The sequence below is a fragment of the Helianthus annuus genome, chromosome 12 (assembly GCF_002127325.2).
Source record: "Helianthus annuus cultivar XRQ/B chromosome 12, HanXRQr2.0-SUNRISE, whole genome shotgun sequence".
In the NCBI taxonomy this organism is placed as follows: Eukaryota; Viridiplantae; Streptophyta; class Magnoliopsida; order Asterales; family Asteraceae; genus Helianthus; species Helianthus annuus.
Window position 1 is genome coordinate 121,827,585 of NC_035444.2, and position 12,634 is coordinate 121,840,218.

The 12,634-nt window shown below is 37.5% G+C and overlaps 1 protein-coding gene across 1 annotated transcript; it reads right to left on the reverse strand.

The window, feature by feature from the left end:
• Positions 1–6,326: 6,326 nt before the first annotated feature.
• Positions 6,327–7,649, reverse strand: LOC110919730 (actin cytoskeleton-regulatory complex protein PAN1-like). Its single transcript, XM_022163989.1, has 2 exons — positions 6,717–7,649; positions 6,327–6,671 (listed from the first exon to the last, which is right to left on the reverse strand). Exons 1-2 carry the CDS (start codon positions 7,647–7,649, stop codon positions 6,327–6,329), a joined length of 1,278 nt encoding a protein of 425 aa, XP_022019681.1.
• Between the last annotated feature and the right edge of the window lie 4,985 nt (positions 7,650–12,634).

The following is a 12,634-nucleotide window of genomic DNA, read 5'->3' on the forward strand; positions in this document are numbered from 1 at the left end:
TTTATTCAAAAGCAAACATAAACGACATACACGAGCAAGAGTAAGACCGTGCGCACATCCACTTTAGTTACCTGAAATACATGTAAGTTTTTGGAAAAACGTCAACATAATGTTGGTGTGAATTCATGCAGTTCTTGTATTGAACGTTTGTATACTTTGTATGAAAAACATGGTATGTATCTTGTATAAATCACGTATTTCTGTATGTATCATGTTGTTAATGGGTTGCAAGGCCATTAACATGTGACACGAAATAGGAAGCATCCAAACCATAGGCATTTTTCTAGTTGTCGATTCACGACTGAGACACAAAAGCACTACTCGGTACTAGTTTTCACCAAGAGTGTGGCTGCCCGAAAACCCACTAGATCTAACCTTTTGTTCTGCGGTCTTAGTATGTACACGATTAATGGTGCTTATGGTACCCTATTCGTGACACGATTTCTCGTATCATTATTCCTCGATTCTTGTATCCATCATACCATTTATTAACATTGTAATTTTTGTAACATGTATTTCACCCCCGAAGTTATAAAACTGAAAATAGTTAAAAGAAAAGGGGGAGCATGAACTCACAACTTTGCGTTCCTTGCGCCGTAAACTTCACCGGATTTGCTTATTTTGCGTTGTGACCAATACGTGTTTTAATAAAGTTAGTCACTAGACTTGTATCGCACAAGTACAAGTCACTATCTTTTGTATATGTGTTCTTGTGTTAAAAATAATTTATATTTTTAACTATGTATCTTACTTATATTATTTTCTCAAAAATAAATATAAGTATCTTGTATTTTTCACCCGAATTATGTATCTTGTCCAAAAACTTTATTTCATGTTCATAACTTGTCCAAGTTATTTATTCTATGAAATATATTTTCATAAATATATTCTCTTGTATTTGTCTAAGCACGTTGTATGTGTATTTTTGTATCTTCACTCCTTACGAGTATTTAGTGTATTTTCAAGTCCTAATACACTATCACGTATAATACATACTACATACACTTAGCACAAAATTTGGTGATCAATAAATATATATATTTTCTCAAAAATATAGATACTTAATATCAATTTTAATCTTGAAGAAATCGTCATTTCTTAACACAAAAAATTAGGAAAACCTTGGTAAATATTTTTAGATACATTTTTAGGGAATAAGTTTCTCATAAACTTATATTTTTCTAAGTGTCAAAATTTAAAAAAAAATTGGCATAGTTTCCCCTAAAAATGGAGGTTTCCCATGTTTTCAAAACATGTGTTTATTTTCTTTTAAAATCATCACAACAATCAACAACTCATTCAACACTTATCAAGTGCCAAAATCAAGTAAATTACACTACATCATGAACTTGAAGTTTTTGTGAAAACTTGTAGTAACCTACCCTGTTATTTAGTAGGTTTAGTTACCCTTAAAAACATGTTCATTTGTTTGTAAATCTCATTCTTGAAGGATTTAGTCATTTACAACTTGTAAGATGATTTTTCTAAAAATATATCTTTTGTATTTTTCTTGTTTCATAAGTGTTTGTGCACTTGTTTTTCTAATAAAAATAGTGTAGGTTTAAGTAAAAACCAAGATCTTCTAAAAATCATATTTTAAACTTGGTTTTCTTGGAGAATCATTCATTAATCTTGGATCTACAAGTTCACTAGTTTACTTTGTTTATCATCTTACAAGAAATCATTTTTGTTCATCAAGTTCATGTCTTTACAAGAAGATGATTATTCTAGGTTGTTACATAATCATCCTCCCATTTGCTAGATTAAGTGTTTAAACATCATCTAGCAAGCTTCATGTGATGATTAACATCATTATTTCTAGTAATCAACAAGCAAATATTATACATCTACTAAACAACATCATTTCATCAAGATATCATCATATTTCACCTTCTGATTCAAGATTCATGTGTATGTCTTTTAGTGTTCTTATGATAATCAACATAATATATCTTTTATCTACTAAAATATGAAGTAAACAAAGATCAAAAGAGCCTTACCACTAGCTTCAAGCTAGAGAAGAACAATGGTGAAAATCGAGTGGATAAAAGGGTGAAGCTTGGAATGGATGGAGCTTGATCGAAAATTGTGATGTGTGGGGATAGGGGGTTGGCCGTGAGCTTTAGAGAGGGAGAGGAAGAGTATGGTGAAGTGAAGATGATGAGTTGTTAAAGGGTGAGGCGACTAAGGTGACCGTCCACTTGCAATGGGGGGGGGGGGGGGTAAAATGTAATTTGTAATGCTAAGTTAAATAATTAGTGGAAAGTTAAAGGGTATTAGTTAGTGTCTAAGTGTATGGTGTATTATATAGTGTGTTAGGGTGTCCAGTGATCATAACTAGCTAAGAAATAATAAACAATGCTTCTAGCAATATTTTGGTATTCAGGGTAATGTCCGGTTGTTCGGTTAGATACCGATTCGTTAAAGTGCTAAATTGCATCGTTTAGTGTCCTTTATGTCCCCTTTTGTGATATTTTCAATTCCCGACACTTAGGAAAGTATTCTGGATCAATTTGTCATATTTTTACATGCTACAATCTTGTTACAATGCTGAATTTTGCTGAAATGTGTAAAATGCAGCATTTAAAGTGTCTTTCGGGAGCTTTTTAGTGCGTATTTTAGCTTCCGGAAAGTCTATATGTTAACCCTTGTATGTACTCTTGGGTTTTAATGTATTCTTGTCGTTGGACCTACATCTAGGCCTCAATTTTATTGTCTAACTGCTTTCTGCAGAATTGTCGACACAATGTGTCTTACCGGTGAGTTTACTAGTATTTCTGACGCAACGCTATCATAAAGTAATTCTTGTAGTATAAAACGTGCATGAATTCACTTGTATGGTATGTAATCAGACAATGTTGACATTTAAGCACATAATTGCAGTCATCAGTATTAATTAAATTGTACGGAAATTACCGGTTTGGTGCCAGTTGTCACACTTTTCATGTATGGTGTTCATATAAAATGGATTGCCAATATATGCTAACTGGTAGTGTAAGTTTGATAACATTGATAATCTATGTTTAAAACTGCGCCTGGTATTACCGCACACCCTTATGTGTGCCGCACAAACATTAACAACCGCACACTCCAGTGTGGGCCGCACACTTGCAAGTGGGCCGCACAGTCTATATGATTGGTCCAATTCTAGTGGGCCGCACGCTACCACCTTGGGCCGCACAAAAATTAAGTCCAAAGCCTTTATTTAATCCGCACACTTCCACTTTTTATTTGATCAAACGTTTAAGTGTATGGAGTATACGATAGTAATAAATGCATATTCATGAACCGTTACTTGTGCACTACTTGAACGAATACGTGTTAGATACGTGTAGCTTATACGTGATTACTTGTTTACCGTCCTAATAAATGGTAACCATAATAGGGTGTGGTTGACCAACATAACACATGTAAATTGTCTGGCGAGCCAACTAAGGTGAGTTCACACTTTTCTATAAGGCATGGGATTCCCAGTGGTTTAAGAAACTAAAACGAAACCCACATATTCACCTTTAACAGAATATGTACCTCCGTCCTCGGTTGGGAAGGACGACTACATTTAACCTACGTATTCTCGGTTGGGAAGAGTACGTACCTTCGTCCTCGGTTGGGAAGGACGACAACATATAACTTACTAGACAAAACTCTATCATGAAGTCCCTCATTTTTATATCGACTTAATCGCCGGGCCAATGGCGAGCGGGTCATTAGTTAATATCGCTATTAGGGTTGACAAGCCTCACACCGTGCCGGTAGGAAGGGCGTGTACTAATGGATTTGGGCACTTAGTCAATGATGATAGACATTGACGTAGGGCACAACTTCCTCAGTTAGTTGTCGATATGGTAACGGTCTAGTGGTTTACAACATGGGGTAGCCCCCACTGGTTATGGTTTGGGAAACAAGGAATTGGTTAACACATAGTTTCCGAAAGAACTTATGGTTTTTGGAACAAATTTAAAATGGACAACCAACTGGGAACTCACTCAACTTTGTTGTTGACTCGTTGTTACATGCCTTGCAGGTCGTTAGGTACTTACATGGAGCTTGGACGAAAAGGATGAGTCGTTGTGGGACATGGACTGTTGAGTTCCATGTTTAACATTTGAACTGTTGTACTTATACTTTGGTTTTAAACTTTATGCTTCCGCTGATGTCTTGAACTTGATTAACTAGTTTTGAACACCATTTATATTGTGTGGTTGGACTTTTATTTGTTTAATTAACTTGTTCAATATGATTGGTGGCTGGATCCTGGTCAGTCACGCCTCCTGTGGTGATACTCCGCTTGTGGATTTTGGGGGTGTGACATATTTAGGGTATGCTTAACTTATGATCATATTCCGAAATGTCCGTTACAGTTCAAATCGGTATACTTTCGCAGTTTGTCGAATTTAGTCCCTGTAAGAGAATAAACTTGATTTTGCCATACCAAAGCCCTCAAAACTTATTTCTAAGTTATGTAAAGGTTTTTTAAGGTATGCTAAGCATAAATTGATGTTCCGAAGTGTTTGTTGCATTAAACGGATTACGTTTACGCATAACTCTCCAGAAAGCGATACAGAGTTTGAAATCGAACAAAAATCAAATCATGCAAAATGTCAAACATAAACAAACAAACATCGGGATCAAATAACATTATTTCATTGATAACTGAACTATTTACAATGATTACAAGCACAGGTGTCACAGTTACCTTTTCCATTTCCGTTACCATTACCTCTCTGACCACCATTACCACGACCGGCACCATACCAACAGGTCTCCTTGGCATGGCCAACCTTTATGCACGTCTCACACTTTCCAGCTCTGCATCGTCCAGTGTGATGAAACTGACACACATCACATTTGGGCAGGGTGCCCATATATCCTTTTCCTCTAACCTCAGCACCAGATGTGGCAGCACCAGTCTTAACCTTGGCTGGCGGATTCATATCCCTCTTCTTGTTACCACTATTGTTTCCTTGGGTACCTTTCTTGAAATTGGAGAACTTCCTTTTGTTCTCTCCTGATGACTCGACATGAGTCTCCTTTTTCTTTCCATTAGAGATTGAGAACTTGTTCAGCCTAATCGCTTCTTCAGTCAATGCCACACTCAGATCAATGGCCTCAGTGATCGTTGGAGGCGTTGAATTAGTCACCATGCTCATGATTTGGGGTGCCAATCCCCAGATAAAACGCTCGATTTGCTTGAACTCCGGTTCAACCATGTAAGGAACTACGCGAGACAGGTCATGGAATCTATGTACATACTCAGCAATCTTTGGACCATCCATCTTTAGATTCTAGAACTCAGTTTCCAATTTCTGAATATCAGCCCTCGAACAGTACTTCTTGCGCATAAGTTCTTTCATCTCGTCCCAAGTCATAGCATATGCAACTTCCTCTCCCAGAGTCTGAACTTGGAGGTTCCACCATGATAGAGCTCCGTCTAAGAAAAGTCCAGAAATGTAGGTGACCTGGTGCTCCGGCGCACACTTGCTCATTCTTAGCACAGAATCGGTTTTCTCCACCCATCTAACGAAAGCTACAGCACCACCAGTGCCGTCGAAATTCAGAGGCTTGCAGTCAAGGAACTGCTTGTATGTACAGCCTGTACAAGCATCATCATTCATAGAAAGCATTAGCAAACGCACATGGAATGTCCAAACGTAACGTAATGTGTCTTAAGTGACTTAAACATTACCGTGAGGTGGGTTATTTCCTGAGGTACCTCCGCTGTGTTCAGAGCGTAAGGCCTTATGTTGTGTGATTGCTTGTGAAATCCATTCTTGTAGTTCTGCCTCTGTTATGGGCAACTGATTGTTTCTTCGTGGAGGTATCTTGTAAAAGAAGATTGTATAGGTCAGGTCTTATGTATATATGTATGTAGTACGTGTATGTAATAGCATTTATCAACGCAACCAAACACCACATTCATATTACCAATGTATAATTTAACAACGCATATAATGAGAACATTGCGATTGAGCTTTCATAAATCATCGACCACAAATACAGTTACATTTTCTACAAATGTATCGTATCACATCAAAAGGAACTACAGGGTCACACTACCCTTGTCCAAAATGTCTATCAGTCTACAACAATCATGTACTCAAAAGCGGTCTCCAAAAGGCTTTGCAAGCTAGGCTCAATAGCAATACTCTCATCAAAAGCAAGCTACCTACATAAAACCAAAAACCGGCTATGCTGATGGTGGTGGAGGAGGAGGTGGAGGTGGAGGAACAAAAAGCAAGCTGCGCACATGCGCTAGCTCCTCCTCAAGATCATAAACGTGACGCAACAGATAACTGATCTGCTGCTCCATGGTGAGAAATCGAACATCAAAATCTGGAGAGGGCAAAAGAGGAGCAGGTGGAGTCGTAACAAGGTGGAGGACGTGGAGTCCTCTCAAGCTCCATAACTCTACGACATAGGATCTCCTGCTGAAGCTGCAAAGACAGGAGTAACTCATCCCTCGTGTAACGAATAAAGTGTGAGGGATGGTAGGGATCAGAAACTGGCATAGTGTTCGGCGGAAACCATATGAGTGGCTCGCCTTGCGGTGAAGAAGTAAAATTCGCAGTAGGTGTATACTCAGGCAGGTGAGTAAAAGCTTCTGACACGTGTGGAACATGGCTAGGCTGCTGGCTAGACGGACCTTCCCCTGGGCGGGGTGCGGGAATGTCCTATAAAAAGGTGATAGGCAGGTCAGTGCGGTGTACATCAGAAACAATCAGGTGAAATGGGGCAGCATCAATAGGTGCAGGTGCATGAGGGGGAGTGACTGGCTCAACAAAAGGAGGTACATCATCATCGTCTATCCACCCATTGCTGGTGGAAGCGTATCGGGGGTCTATCTGACTAGCAAAAGCAACAGGGTCAGCAGGTGTAGGAATCGGGTCTAGTATAAGTGGTGCAACAACAGGTATGCCAAATGGTACAGGATCAAGATCAGGTAAAGGCTCAGGAGCTGGCATCGGCTCAGGAGCTGGTGCCTGCTCAGGATCAGCAGGTGCATCAACAGGCTGATCGTCAGGGGCAATGTCTAGCTCAAGGTCAAGATCAAAGTCATGTGGAGGAGTAGGTGCGACAGACAGGGCCGTCTCAGTATCAGAATCAGTGGGGTAACGATGCAATCCCAATGCATGCAAAGTGGAGGATGATACAGACTCGAAAGAATCTGGAACACGATGATCAGAGGAAACCTCAATAACAGGAAACTCAATGAGTGGAACAACAATGGCATCCTCAGCTACAACTCCATCACCCTGGGCATCATTAGGGGGACCATCAATAAAAAGATCGACATCATCATCAGACACGTCATCAAAAGGCAAATCCTTGAGAGGAAAGGCCGCACGAGGCAAAGGGGCGAGGATCGGAACCACGACATGCTCACCATCGAGATGTCCGAGGATGAGATGATCCTGGTCAGGAATAGGAATAAGAAAGGGATCCTCGTCGGGTAAACCATCAGCATGCGGTACATCGTCGCCAAAGTCGGGTAGTGCAAAAGGCTGGAAATCATCATCGTCATCTGACATCATCTCCGGGTTACTCTCAGTGTCGGAGGTAAAAATCTCTGGCTCTGGGACAATCTCATCGTTCGAAACAATGGCCATGGGGTCGATAGTGTCAGACAGTCCACTCTCAGACGAAGACATAGTGTCTGTAACAAAACAATCACAACATATGCACATCTATTAACAATCATCAATAAGCATGTAATTAATAACAAGGTATTCACGTATCCATCCTAGTCTTCCCAGACTATCCCACCCAGTCTCTCAGACTGAACTACCTAGTCTCTCAGACTAAACCTCCCAGTTTCTCAAACTGAACCACCCAGTCTCTCAGACTGAACCACCCAGTCTCTCAGACTGAACCACCCAGTCTCTCAGACTGAACCATGAACATAAATTTTGAAATGTGTTTCGTGTCTTTTGTTTGTAAAAATGTTTGTCTTCCTGGATCTGGGCGTTTTGTGTATGCAATGAAAATATGTTGTAAAAATATTTTCGTGAGAGCCCTATTGATTGTAGTCTAGACTCGAGAAGTAATCCTAGTTCGCTATAATCGAAGCTCTGATAACAAGCTGTCACACCCTGACTTTTGCGGAAACATGATTATGGTGTGACTTTCTTAATACCATTGCATTCAATCATAACATCAACTATATGATAAAACCATAAATTTGTCATCCATTAAATAAGTTTAAACATAACGATATTGTCTTAAAACGTAGACTTCAATTTCAAGTTTCACAAACCATTCAAATTGTTTATGAGTTAACTAAGGACTCATCAAAAGATATTAAATAAAACCAAGGTTTGGAAGACGTGTCTCATCCAGGAATAAGACACACTGACCAAACCCACGGACCATGGATGACATCTTTATTCCTAACGCAGCATAAAACTTCCAACGCCCGCCAGATCCACTTACTAATTCCCTGAAATACATGTAGTTTAAAACATCAACAAAAGTTGAGCGAGTTTATGTGTTTGTTTGTGTGTATGTATAAACCTTTGTATCATTGAAAATATGTTTTTATGTTTGTAAATCCCGGTATGAAAGCAAACAAGGAAACAGATCGATTAATGGTTTGCAAGGCCATTAACATACGTGCAACGGCGTAGGAAGGCTCAAACCTAGCAGATTTGTACCGGGCTTCTGGCTGTAAGACATAGTCACTCATGGGCCAACCCCGGTCCTCATGGGTGTGGGCTCGCTACACCCAAATAGATCTATCACTCATGTCCTACGGTACTAACACGAGGATTAATGGTCTTAGGAGTGCGCCTACCCATTCACATGATCTACTGTACTTTCCAAATCTAACCATACCACTTGTAATTGTATGTAATCATTTTGTAACATGTACTTCACCCCCGAAGTTAATAAACAAAACAGTTTTAAAGAAAAGGGGGACATGAACTCACAGTCTTGCGTCTTCGAGTCACAGTAACTCAAAGCTCGTTTGGTGAACACGACTACCTACAACGTACTAATGTCTATTAGACGAACGGGCCGTGCCTTGGTTCAGTGTTAATGTCTTTGAGTTACGTTTCTTTTATGCCTTTGACATTATTCCAAGTTATATAATTATTGTTAAAATAATTAATATTTTAACTTAAATTATATTTATTAAATTTTGGAATAATTGTTAAACAATATATATTAACTTAATACTTCCCAAATATTGATACTTGTATTTTCTTCCCAGGGATGGGGGTATCTTTTACATGTGTAATCGTTTTCTTGTATTTGTATATTTTGCCATTTATTGGTGTCGTATTCCCGTGAGTATTTATACGTGTGAGAATTCGTATTTTATTTTGTCCATTAAGTATTCATATACTTAAATTTATATTAAACTTTCCGGAATTTTATTTCTAATAAAAGTCCAACAATATATATATTTCCAAAATATATATATTTAAGAAATATTATTCGAGAAATATTATTCGAGAAATTATATATATTTAAGAAATGTTTTCAAGTCTAACTTTAGAAAATATATATCAACTTATTTTTATCCAAAAATAATGTATTTCAAGTTTACTCAAGAAAATATATATTTTCCCAAAAATAATATATTTTCTAATAATTCCAAGGAAAATATATATGTTTATATTTGTCAAAAATGCTATATTTTTCCTTTGTCAAAATATGATATAACTTTGTGATAATCATAAAAATCATATTTTCGTTTCCTTGTGTCCAAAATATTATTTACCAAAATATACTTGTGAATTTAGTTCCGGAATATTTCGTAAGTTACATTTCTTGTTCGGTTTCGCCAATATTTTGTGTGTAACTTGTATGCTTATTCCTTGGGATTTTGGTAATATTTTGGATTGTAGTTCTTGGTGTTTTAATGTGTTATATTATTTTAAGTCCTAAAACAACATAAGTATTACACAAAGTATACACATAATCACACATGTGTGTCCTAATTGTATATATATATTCTAAATATATATTTAGCCACTTTTATTTATAAAACCAACCTCCAATATTTGTATTTTTGTAACCAAAAATTATGACAAAGTTTATATGAAAAACTCATGGTTAAAATACACTTGTAAATATTTGTTTGAAAATATTTTTCTAAGTGTTTATATTTTTAGAAAATTTTGCCATAGTTTCCCCTAAAAATGGAGGTTTCCATGCTTTCAAGCATATCATTTTCTTTTGTAAAATCATCACAATCAATCCACAATCAACACTAAATAACTTACACTTACCAATTTTGCCAAAATCATGCTTATTCCACTACTTTATGAACTTGAAAGTTTATGAAAAGTTGTAGTAACTTGGTAGTGTGTTTAGTGAGTTTAGTTATCCTTCAAAGTGTGGTTGTTTATATAAAAACATCATTCTTGCATGACTTAGATGTTTACAACTTGTAATCATGTTTTCCAAAAATGTTTCTAAATGAAATTTTTCTTGTTACACAAGTGTTTCTATACTTGTGTAATCACTAAATACAAGTCTTGATTATGTAAGAACCAAGATTATATGAAACTTATGTTTTTAACTTGGTTTCTTTGAAATCCTTCATAAATATTTAGATCCGCATGATCAACAACTCATTTTAATCATGGTTTTTCAAGAAAACATTATTTCTTTCAAGTTCATGCTTTAAGTGTGGATGATCCATCATCCTACAACAATTTCTACTTTCACATCTTGCTAAACTATGTTTTTAATCATGATTTAGGAAGAACTTATGATGATTAACATCACTTCTACAAACAATCAAAGATGAACAAGCATAACAACTCATATTTATGAAGATATCTTTACAAAACAAGCTTATATTCATGTTTACTTCATATGATTCTTTAGTATTCTCAATATTTTTGATCATGATTCATCATTAACCACTAAAAATAGAAGTAAACTAGAGTGTACAAGGATCTTACCACTAGCACAAGGCTAGGGATGATTCAAGAGTAGAAAATGAGTGGATAATAGCAAATAGAGAAGGTCCTTGCTTCTAGCACCCTTGTAAGTGTATGGATTGTATGAAGAAGGTTGGATGATGATGGTGGTGGTTGTGGTGACTCACGACCGAGAGCACAAGGAGAGGGAGAGAGAGCTAAGTGTGTGTTTGAGTGTGTGAGAATTATTAACTCTTGATCTCTTATGTCATACTTATAACCATCCTCTCCATTTAACTCATGTGTAATATGTTGCAAAAAGTAAAAACAAGATCTAATTTAATAAAGAAATAAAATCTTGGAGGTATGGGGGTGAGGCATGGTCGTCCCATAGGTGGGGGGGGGTTCTAGGTGTAGGCTTAAACCTTTAGTTGCAATTTAGTTCAAATCCAAGTGTTCGTTACGTGTTTCAGTTATTAGATATTTTTAGGAGGTGTTATGATGTTTGGGGATCATAACTAGCTTGGAAACATTAAAACAGTGCTTCTAGTGTAAATTTGATGTTTTGGGTAGTGTCTGGTTGTTCGGTTGGATACTGGTTTGTTAAAGTGCTAAACCTTGCAGTTTAGTGTGCTTTATGTATCTTTTTGTGACACTTCTAATTCCCGACACTTAGGAAAGCATTCAGGACCATTTAACCATGTTTCTGCATAAAACAAGATTGTTAAAATGCTGATTTTTGCTGAATTTTGCTAAATTCAACCGGTTGTTCGGTTGGATACTGGTTTGTTAAAGTGCTAAACCTTGTAGTTTAGTGTGCTTTATGTATCTTTTTGTGACACTTTTAATTCCCGACACTTAGGAAAGCATTCAGGACCATTTAACCATGTTTCTGCATAAAATAAGATTGTTAAAATGCTGATTTTTGTTGAATTTTGCTAAATTCAGCACTTTGGGTGAGTTTTAGGCACTTTCCGGCACTTAAACTATCACCTAGAAATGCAGTTTTGTGATCCTTGCTTCCCTACACTCTATACTAGCATAGTACTTAGTTTCTGGCTCGTACTATGTCTCAAAACACTGTATGTCTATGTACTGAACTCCGTCAGCATTTTCCCGGTTTGTCTGTTAACTGTGCTAACTCTGTTTCGCGCATCATTTGAGTCAATAAAGTTCTCATGAAATCAATGATATGTCATTTGCAATATGTGATGCACATGTGTGTATAAAGCAATAATTAGAAAGCAGTTCAAGTCATTCATTGTAATTCAGCACAGTCATTAAGCATTGATCAAGATTAATTAGTTGTACGGATACCTGGATTTTTGACAGTTGTCACATCTTAAGGAAATTTCGTCCCGAAATTAGGTTTTAGCCGTAACAAATAACTGCGGGTACTTCTCCTTCATGTCGCTTTCGAGTTCCCAAGTGAACTATGTGCCTCGTTTGACTTCCCAGCGAACTTTCACAATGGGAATGCGTGAGCGCCTGAGCTGCTTGGTTTGTCGGTCCTTGATCTCGACAGGCTTCTCCACGAAGTGTAATGTTTCGTCCACTTGAAGATCCTTAAGTGGTACATGTAAATCATGCTCAGCCAGGCACTTTCTGAGGTTCGAAACGTGGAAAGTCGGGTGGACGTTGCTAAGTTCCTCCGGTAGTTCGAGTCTGTAGGCCACTTTGCCGATCCATTCCAGAATCTTAAAGGGTCCAACATCTCGAGGCGCGAGTTTCCCTTTCTTGCCGAATCTGACCACACCCTT

Excerpts from the sequence above, each read along its gene's own strand:
- LOC110919730 (XM_022163989.1), bottom strand. The coding sequence starts at position 7,649 with ATGTCTTCGTCTGAGAGTGGACTGTCTGACACTATCGACCCCATGGCC. Across the intron at positions 6,672-6,716 it reads CTGCCCCATTTCACCTGATT|GACATTCCCGCACCCCGCCC; the intron begins GTTTCTGATGTA and ends ACCTTTTTATAG.